The sequence below is a fragment of the Coregonus lavaretus genome, assembly GCF_964263955.1.
Source record: "Coregonus lavaretus genome assembly, chromosome: 20".
In the NCBI taxonomy this organism is placed as follows: Eukaryota; Metazoa; Chordata; class Actinopteri; order Salmoniformes; family Salmonidae; genus Coregonus; species Coregonus lavaretus.
The window spans coordinates 10,788,057-10,798,861 of record NC_140007.1 but is presented as its reverse complement, the minus strand read 5'-3'; the positions used below and the strand labels follow the sequence as shown (position 1 = coordinate 10,798,861).

Here is a 10,805-nt window from a genome sequence, read left to right as displayed (position 1 = left end):
GGGCCAATCAGCATTTGAAACAATAACAAAGTGGTACCCTGCCACTGTTTCGGTAGAAAGCTGAGGGATGGGGCTGGAGAAATGTAATCACTCTCAAATTCATAGACAGGACTATGGATGCATGGACTAACCATCAATGATATCAAAAGTATAGTTTTAACCATGTTTTGATGCTATACAGTGTTTGTTTACATTTACTTTGTTTACAAACTTTGGAGTAAAACAAGCTTATATTTTGGGTTCTGATGGGGTACAACAGTTAAACTAAGCTCATGAGGCATTTATAAGTTATATTCTTTAAGAATCAATTGGTAAAGTCAAAAACAGGTATGTAGCAACTGCTGACTGCCCCTTTAATAATTGTTACATGTCAAAGCGTTCTGAGAGCTACGCGGAACTCTTAGGTTCTGGTACAAACTTTCTAGTCGGCCATATTTTGTAGTAACACCCTTTCAAAATGACTTCTAAAACAGAAACAACATGCAAAATATTTTCATTTCAAGACTACAAATCATCTCCCGATCCGATTTTCGAGATTGCTGCCGAATGCTTACAACCATCACCAGTTCCGATAATAATAGATAACGGCTCTTTTCAAACAAGGGCAGGTTGGGCATGCAAAGGGGACGAACTAGGCGCTCCGCGGCTTCTGTTCAAGTCCGTGGCGGCAAGGAGCAGAGGGGCAGCGCGAAGTGAAACCCAAATCGGCAATGACATCTCCAACCTCGAGCCCGTGCGATGGCTCCTGAAAAGCCAGTTTGACCGAAATGTGGTTGTAAACTTCGAGATACAGGAACTGATGTTCGATTACATATTCAGCCACCTCGGAGTTGGCACTGAGGTAAGTGTTCAAGTTATGTTGCACAATTTCCTATGTTGCTTGCCCTGTTTAGACCGTTCTACCTTCTCAGTCTTGAATATAACTTACTGACAAAGGTAGCTAACTAGATAGTTGCTCCTTCAACCACATATGATGTGGTTTCTCTCCGTTCTCTACCATCTTTAGGGCAGTGTTGAACATCCTATAGTGCTCACAGAGGCGCCCTGCAATCCGCTGCACAGTCGCCAGATGATGTCAGAGCTGCTCTTTGAGTGCTACAGAGTTCCTCATGTGTCCTATGGCGTGGACTGCCTGTACAGCCTCTACTACAACAACGTTCTCAGCAACCTCACACCCCCACACACCGGCATTGTCCTCTCTTCTGGCTACCACTGCTCTCACATCCTACCCGTTATCAATGGAAGGTAAGATTCTACACAGTAACATGAGGTTTTAATGACTCCACTCATACTCAACCAGGTAGCCAGAACTGTCTAGTATTTAGCAGACTCCTCTATTGTTTGTTGTCATGCTAGAGTAGTTAGGGAAAGAACCAACAAGTTAAAATGAACTTGTCTCAGCAGCATACATATTTGATGCAAAGAGGGTAGAAATTGTCCCCCCTCACCGATTTCAACTGCACCCTTAGTCAATTTGTCCTGGCGCCGGGTCTGTCTGCTTGGCTTGGTAAGTAATATTACTTACCAGTCGATATTACTTACCAAGCCAAGCAGACAGACCCGGCGGCAGGATAAAGTGATTAAGGGTGCAGTTGAAATCGGTGAGGGGGAATTATTTTTTTGGGTTCTAGCATTCTGCTTATATCATGCTATACCACAATAAACATAAAGTTCAAATTCCGAGACCATTGAGAGCTTCTGAAGTGACAGGTTGCTGCAAAATCTATAGCCCATCTCCGCTATGCGGTGTCAGCACAATGGACAGCACCCAACACACTAAAGCGAGGCCATTTTGGAAATGAATATAGGCTACCAGATGGATAGGTAAATTACCCTATTACAAACAGCTTATGTGAATTCAGCCGTACACAGCTGTCTTACCAAAATAATGCAAACTAAATGCTGAAAGTAGTAGCCTAGTTATTCATGCAAAACAAAAGTACTGAATAGCAGTTTGGCTTAGAATACCGACAACTTCAAATGCAAACGAATGAATGTGAACAGAACAGAACAGTGGTAGGCCTACTATAGGCATATAACGAAATATCAGATCGATAAAGGCATAGTACAATCTATATTTAGGCTAGTTACATTAACAGTAAACAAAAAAACACAGTAAACAAAGGCAAATGCAAATAACCAAAACATAGCCTACAGCCTACTACAGTGAGATGCAGCCATGCACAGCTGTCTTGCCAAATAAATAGGCCTGTAGGCCTGCTTCAAACATGGATGCAGCTCATGAGTTCAGCAACACGTTGCGATACGGCACAATACACTTCTGTGGATCAAATTCGACCCACCCACTCAATCAATTAAGCAATGCCGGCCTACCATAAACACGTTTCCAATACGCACAGTTCTATTTACAGCCACGAAAAGCAATAGGCTACCAAGAAAGCCTACATTCTATTTCTATGGTTATATATTTCTATAATGAAACATACCGATATGTAGCTATAACCAGGGCGTTATTTGGGTTCTTGCATTGGAATTATATTGAATTCTGCTTATATCCCCCTATACCACAATAAACATAAAAGTTCAAATGCCGAGACCATTGAGTGCTTTTGACCAAGAAGTGACAGGTTGGTACTCTATCGGCACCATGAACAGCGCCCTACACACTAAGCAAGGTCATTTCGAAAATATAGGCTGGCTAAATAAGTCATTTAGCCATTCTATACCCTAGGGTTTTGCTGAGAATGACACCACTGGCTATACCACCAAGATGTTGATCAAAATCACCAGCTAAATTGTTTCTTACCTTTTCAGAAGAGTTGCAGCCTCCTTGATGATCTGTTGAACTTCCTGAGTAATTGAAAATTCGAACTGACTTCTTGGAAACGTGGCATCCTATGACAGTGCTACGTTGAATGTCACTGAGCTCTTCAGTAAGGCCATTCTACTGCCAATGTTTGTGTATGGCGATTGCATGGCTGTGTGCTCGATTTTATACACTTGTCAGCAACAGGTGTGGCTGAAATAGCCGAATCCACTAACTTGAAGGAGTGTCCACATACTTTTGTATATATAGTGTATTTAATCACAGTGTGCTTAAAGCAACAGACAAGCTCAGTAGCCTACATATAGTTGATTTTATTAAAATACAAGTTTTAAAATGTTGACCAATCGATTGGTCGAAAGAACAGACGATTCTAGGTCGACCAAGATTTACTTTGGTCGGGGACAGCCCTACAAGCAATCATTTGAACTTTTTTGCTCTTTTTATATAGGAACATAAAACTTAAACTGAGATGGCACAAGTTTCAACGGAGGGGGCTTAGCCCCCTTTTGCCCACCAACAGAGCTGTTTTATCGAGGTTCAAATATCCTGTGCTTTTTCATTTGGTGCATACAGTCACAGCTTGGCTACATTGTAACCACGAAGTGGCCACGGTGTGCTCAACTATGGGGCTCAGCCAGGACTGTTAATTTTGTAACTGAATTAAAATATTTTAACAATGTGATTTAACTGATTGAAGTTGGGAAAATAGATGGTAAAAATGCAGAATGGTGTTAAATGCCTGTAATATTAGGCCTACTGATTATTTCTCACTATCTACTTGCAAGCTACTCAAAGACAGCCCGCGAGGTACCGGACATGCAGTTTTCTGCTAATGTGCAACCTTTGGTAGGCTGATGGAAGACCGTGATACAGAGAAGCCTAATCAGACATGCCGTGCTCATCATGGTTCGTACAGGAAAAGTGAAAAGATACAATGAATTTGCTGGTGGTGCACGCAGCTCAATTTATATGGACCAACACCACTGGACATGAAACAACAATGCAAATGTAACAACAAAATAGATAAACAATTTTATTTTGCAGGTGCCTTTTCATTTGAAAAATTGTGCAGCTAGTGCTTTCTAACTGCACTGAAGCAAAACTTTCCAGTGGGCAAAACCATTCATCTTGAGTTTACGGGGGAGGGGGTGCAAAATGCAATTTGTTAACTATTATATCATATATAAAACGGATGTATCTATTATAATACAGACTAGCTCAAAACAATACTTATCACTGAAAATGACAAATTACCGAATGGATCTTTATACTTTTCTCGTAAAAAAGTGGGGGTGCAAAAACGTACTGTACGTTTGCATCCCTATTTTGAAAGTGGGTGGTGCAGCTGCTCCTGTTGCTCCATTGCTCAGGGCCTATGTGCCATTTTAACAAATGCCACACACCTTGTAACGTCATTTCCTCTTGTGTTTCCCCAGGCTGGATGCAGGGAACTGTAAGCGTGTGAACGTGGGAGGGAACCAGGCGGCCTCCTACCTCCAGCGTCTGCTCCAGCTGAAGTACCCTGGTCACCTGGCTGGCGTCACCCTCAGCCGCATGGAGGAGCTGCTCCACGAACACAGCTACACAGCCACAGACTACCACCAAGGTCTGCCTGCCATGGGGCCAGAGAGATGTAGTGAGATGACATGAAACAGGAATTGTGGTGCTTTGCTTTATATGTGATTCATTTCCTGACTCTCTCTCTCTGTGTCTCTCAGAGCTGGAGAAGTGGCGCAGTGCAGAGTTCTATGAGCAGGAGGTGCACCGCATGCAGTTGCCCTTCTCTGCCAAGGGGCTGGGTGGCGTGGTGAGTGTGGAGGAGAGGCAGGAGAGACGCACCCAGCAGCTGCGCAGGCTACAGGAGATCAACGCCCGGCGCAGGGAGGAGAAGCTGCAGCAGGACCAAGAGCGGCTGGATAAACTACTGTCAGTGCAGGCAAGAACCATTACCTTTTAACCACTTGGTCAACCATGAACCTTAACTGCTCCCCTTTTCTCCCCTAAACCACCACATTTCCCATATAGACCTAAGCTTTAAAGCTTTCCTTAACATTCTAACCACCAGTCTTATCCATTGAGGTTGCCTGTGTGTGTGTTTGGTCGTGTGCATAGGAGCTGTTGGAGGACGGCTACCTGGAGCAGTTCCATAAGAACCTGGTCCAGCTGAACATGGACTCTGCTGAGGAGCTGCAGTCCTACATCAACAAGCTGAGCCTGGTGGTGCAGCAGGGCAGGCAGCGACTCTTGCAGGTGATCATAGGGGCTAGCTAACAATAGCATTGCATTAGGATGACAACAATGTCCAACGAAACAGTTCTTTCAAAACAGCCTAGACTATGGCAACATATCACAGTGTCACATGAATTGCTGAATAAACTTATTGACAAGTAAGAAATCTCCCTCTGTCAGGCCTCAGAAATGGAGCAGCCAATGGACGAAGGGGACGGCGTGACAGAGATGGATCCAGACTTCAGCGAGGAAAATGCAGAGACAGAAAAGCATGTGCAGGTAAATAAATATTCTCTACTATTTTAATGGTATACAGTGCCTTTGGAAAGTATTCAGACCCCTTGACTTTTTCCACATTTTGTTAGGTTACAGCCTTACTCTAAATTTGATTACATTTGTTTTTTTCCTCATCAATCTATGCACAATAACCCATAATGACAAAGCAAAAACAGGATTTTAGAAATGTTTGCTAATTTATATAAATAAAAAAAAACGGAAATAAGACATTTACATAAGTATTCAGACCTTTTACTCAGTACTTTGTTGAAGCACCTTTGGCAGCGATTACAGCCTCAAGTCTTCTTCGGTATGACGCTACAAGCTTGGCACACCTGTATTTGGGGAGTTTCTCCCATTCTTCTCTGCAGATCCTCTCAAGCTCTGTCAGGTTGGATGGGGAGCGTTGCTGCACAGCTATTTTCAGGTCTCTCCAGAGATGTTTGATCGCGTTCAAGTCCGGGCTCTGGCTGGGCCACTCAAGGACATTGAGACTTGTCCCGAAGCCACTCCTATGTTGTCTTGGCTGTGTGCTTAGGGTCGTTGTCCTGTTGGAAGGTGAACCTTCGCCCCAGTCTGAGGTCCTGAGCGCTGTGGAGCAGATTTTCATCAAGGATCTATCTGTACTTTGCTCCATTCATCTTTGCCTCGATCCTGCCTAATCTCCCAGTCCCTGCCGCTGAAAAACATCTCCACGGCATGATGCTGCCACCACCATGCTTCACCGTAGGGATGGTGCGTTTCATGCCAAAGAGTTCAATCTTGGTTTCATCAGACCAGAGAATCTTGTTTCTCATGGTCTGAGAGTCTTTAGGTGCCTTTTGGAAAACTCCAAGCGGGCTGTCATGTGCCTTTTACTGAGGAGTGGCTTCTGTCTGGCCTCTCTACCATAAAGGCCTGATTGGTGGAGTGCTGCAGAGATGGTTGTCCTTCTGGAAGGTTCTCCCATCTCCACAGAGGAACTCTAGAGCTCTGTCAGACTGACCATCGGGTTCTTGGTCACCTCCCTGACCAAGGCCCTTTTCCCCCGATTGCTCAGTTTGGCCGGGCGGCCAGCTCTAGGAAGAGTCTTGTTGGTTCCAAACTTCTTCCATTTAAGAATGATGGAGGCCACTGTGTTCTTGCGGACCTTCAATGCTGCAGAATTATTTTGGTACCCTTCCCCAGGTCTGTGCCTCGACACAATCCTGTCTCGGAGCTCTATGGACAATTCCTTCGACCTCATGGCTTGGTTTTTGCTCTGAATGCACTGGCAACTGTGGAACCTTATATAGACAGGTGTGTGCCTTTCCAAATCATGTCCAATCAATTGAATTTACCACTGGTGGACTCCAATCAAGTTGTAGAAACATCTCAAGGAGGATCAATGGAAACAACATTTCTAAAAACCTGTTTTTGCTTTGTCATTATGGGGTATTGTGTGTAGATTGCTGAGGATTTTATTTATTTAATCCATTTTAGAATAAGGCTGTAACGTAACAGAAAGTGGAAAAAGTCAAGGGGTCTGAATACTTTCCGAAGGCACTATAAACACAAGTCTGAACAACGTTCATACAGAACGAAATATAGATTGTGTATAAACCTCTTGTGATGGAGGCTCCACTAGCCCTGTTGACAAACTCCTCTCCCCACAGCCGGTGTTTAACATGGCAGAGTACCACCAGCTGTTTGTGGGTACGGAGCGCCTGCGAGTCTCAGAGATCCTCTTCCAGCCGTCGCTGATAGGAGAGGACCAGATGGGCATGATGGAGACTCTGCAGTATGTCTTAGCCAGGTAATCTACTGCACATTTCCTCGCTATACATTTTTGAATGTAAATTCAATAAAAACAACACGCAGATGGCCACAATAACTGGAACTTGATTAAAATAGTAGCTGAAGAGGTTGATCATAGTTTGCATGACTTGACTGTGTGCAGGTATACTCCTGAGCAGCAGGAGGCACTGGCCCGTAACGTGTTCCTGACGGGAGGGAACCTACAGTATCCAGGTATGAAGGAGAGAATAGAGAGAGAGCTGCTGGCCATGAGGCCCTTCCAGTCTCACTTCCAGGTATAGTAAACGTCTATGTATGTGGCCATTTACTGCTCCTAAGGACACAGTTGTGTCATTTAACTTACAGTTGAAGTCGGAAGTTTACATACACTTAGGTTGGAGTCATTAAAACTTGTTTTTCAACGATTCCACACATTTTTTGTTAACAAACTATAGTTTTGGCAAGTTGGTTAGGGCATCTACTTTGTGCATGACACAAGTAATTGTTCCAACAATTGTTTACAGACAGATTATTTCACTTATAATTCACTGTATCACAATTCCAGTGGCTCAGAAGTTTACATACACTAAGTTGACTGTGCCTTTAACAGCTTGGAAAATTCCAGAAAATGATGTAATCTTTAAAAGCTTCTGATAGGCTAATTGACATAATTTGAGTCAATTGGAGGTGTACCTGTGGATGTATTTCAAGGCTTACCTTCAAACTCAGTGCCTCTTTGCTTGACATCATGGGAAAATCAAAAGAAATCAGCCAAGACTTCAGAAAAAACAATGTAGACCTCCAAATCAATCCCAGAACAACAGCAAATTACCTTGTGAAGATGCTGGAGGAAACAGGTACAAAAGTATCTATATCCACAGTAAAACGAGTCCTATATCGACATAACCTGAAAGGCCGCTCAGCACGGAAGAAGCCACTGCTCCAAAACCGCCATAAAAAAGCCAGACTACGTTTGCAACTCCACATGGGGACAAATATCGTACTTTTTGGAGAAATGTCCTCTGGTCTGATGAAACAAAAATAGAAATGTTTGGCCATAATGACCATCGTTATGTTTGGAGGAAAAATGGGGAAGCTTGCAAGCCAAAGAACACCATCCCAACCATGAAGAACGGGGGTGGCAGCATCATGCTGTGGGGGTGCTTTGCTGCAGGAGGGCCTGGTACACTTCACAAAATAGATTGCATCATGAGGAAGGAAAATTATGTGGATATATTGAAGCAACATCTCAAGACATCAGTCAGGAAGTTAAAGCTTGGTCGCAAATGGGTCTTCCAAATGGACAATGACCCCAAGCATACTTCCAAAGTTGTGGCAAAATGGCTTAAGAACAACACAGTCAAGGTATTGGAGTGGCCATCACAAAGCCCTGACCTCAATCATATAGAAAATTTGTGGGCAGAACTGAAAAAGCGTGTGCTAGCACGGGAAGCTTGTGGAAGGCTACCCGAAACGTTTTACCCAAGTTAAACAATTTAAAGGCAATGCTACCAAATACTAATTGAGGGTATGTAAACTTCTGACCCACTGGGAATGTGATGAAAGAAATAAAAGCTTAAATAAATCATTCTCTCTACTATTATTCTGACATTTCACATTCTTCAAATAAAGTGGTGATCCTAACTGACCTAAGACAGGGAATTTTTACTAGGATTAAATGTCAGGAATTTGGCTAAGGTGTTTGGCTAAGGTGTATGTAAACTTCCGACTTCAACTGTATATTGGTTAATGTTGGTACAAAGTTGGGCAATAATATTATGTACCAGTGGTATAAATACTCAGTGACTTGTACAAGTCTTAATTTAAACAATATGGTTATAAGGAGAGGGCCATATTACACTTAGGTGAGCAGCATAGTAAACCACTGTTTTGACTCTCCTCTCCAGGTGATGATGGCGTCGCGGCCTGCGGTGGATGCCTGGTACGGGGCTCGGGACTGGGCCTTGGAGCAACCCCCTGGCGGGGAGGGCTGGATCAGCCGGCAGGACTACGAGGAAAGGGGCGGTGAGTATCTGAGCGAGCACTGTGCCTCCAACGTCTTCATCCCCATGAAGATCGCCAAACCAGTCCCGCGCCCTGCTGAAACTCTGTTAGTGCCCATTACCACGATGACGGCAGCTTCCCCCGACAGTGTTTCAGCCTCTCCATCAACTGTCACCTCGGCACCGACCCAAACCTGAACTCCTCCACTTTCTCTCATGAGCACAAATGAGAAAGAGCAAAACTAGGTGGGTGAATCTCACTGTATATGTCATGGTGCTGTGCATTTTGGGATTTCAAAGCAGCACAGATGATGATGATGGACCAATAGACTGGTCTGAAGGCATTGGGCTGCTTGGTTAGGTTAGTCCTTTTTGTTCTTCATCACATAAATGATTTGGGTTTTTACCTGTGGAGTTTTTATAATGCAATCAAGCTCTGTTTAAGATTCATTCAAGGATATGTTGTCAACAACACATCTAGATACCACAAGCTGGCATTTGCTGTCAAATATTGCAATAAAAACATACTGTATGTATAGCTACAATGTTTTGTGTTAGATTGTCAAGTTCTTCTTTGTTGTATGCTGTATCTAGAAGAGATTCATCCATATCCACAAGTATTACTGCAGTACACCATTATGCCACAGGGTGGTGTTACTCTACAGCACAGTAGATTTTTTTCCACACACTTTGACCAAACAACTGAATGTTCAGCCATTACAAGTTCTTCAGCAGCGTGTAAAGCATTACTAGGATGTAGGAACATCCCTTTTTTACAGATGTTTTGTTATATAGATAAACAGAGAGAGAGTTCGATCTCTATTGTAGTATTGCCACACTGTGTCCTGTTAGATATACAGTGTCTTCAGAAAGTATTCAGAGCCCTTGACTTACTCCACATTTTGTTGTGTTACAGCCTGAATTCAAAATGGATGATTTTCTAAATGTGTTTTACCCATCTACACACAATACCCCATAATGACAAAGTGAAAACATGTTTTTAGAAATGTTTGCAAATATATTGAAAATTAAATACAGAAATCTAATTTACATAAGTATTCACTGCCCTGAGTCAGTACTTTGTAGAAGCACCTTTGGCAGCGATTACAGCTGTGAGTCTTTCTGGGTAAGTCTCTAAGAGCTTTCCACACCTGGATTGTGCAACATTTGCACATTATTCTTTCCAAATTTCTTCAGGCTCTGTCAAATTGGTTGTTGATCATTGCTAGACAACCATTTTCAGGTCTTGCCATAGATTTTCAAGTAGATTTAGGTCAAAACTGTAACTCGGATACTCAGGAACATTCACTGTCTTCTTGGTAAGCAACTCCAGTTTAGATGTGGCCATGTGTTTTAGGTTATTGTTCTCCTGAAAGAGGAATTCACCTCCCATTGTCTGGTGGAAAGCAGACTGAACCAGGTTTTCCTCTAGGATTTTGCCTGTGCTTAGCTCCATCCTGTTTATTTTTTATCCTGAAAAACTCCCCAGTCCTTAACGATTACAAGCATAACCATAACATGATGCAGCCACTACTCTGCTTGAAGATCTGGAGAGTGGTACTCAGTAATGTGTTGTATTGGATTTGCCCCAAACATAACACTTTGTATTCAGGACAAAAAGTTAATTGCTTTGCCACATTCTTTGCAGTATTACTTTAGCATGTTTTGGAATATTTTTTTGTTCTGTACAGGCTTCCTTCTTTCACTCTATCAATAAGGTTAGTATTGTGGCGTAACTACAATGTTGTTGATTC

At 43.0% G+C, this 10,805-nt stretch overlaps 1 protein-coding gene across 1 annotated transcript; it reads left to right on the top strand.

The window, feature by feature from the left end:
- The first annotated feature begins 430 nt into the window (after positions 1 to 430).
- Positions 431 to 10,108, top strand: actr5 (actin related protein 5). Its single transcript, XM_084185151.1, has 9 exons — positions 431 to 841; positions 1,007 to 1,245; positions 4,225 to 4,394; positions 4,507 to 4,724; positions 4,901 to 5,038; positions 5,198 to 5,296; positions 6,928 to 7,067; positions 7,212 to 7,344; positions 8,956 to 10,108. The coding sequence occupies exons 1-9, from the start codon at positions 458 to 460 to the stop codon at positions 9,247 to 9,249; spliced, it is 1,815 nt and encodes a 604-aa protein (XP_084041277.1). The 5' UTR covers positions 431 to 457; the 3' UTR covers positions 9,250 to 10,108.
- The last annotated feature ends 697 nt before the right edge of the window (positions 10,109 to 10,805 follow it).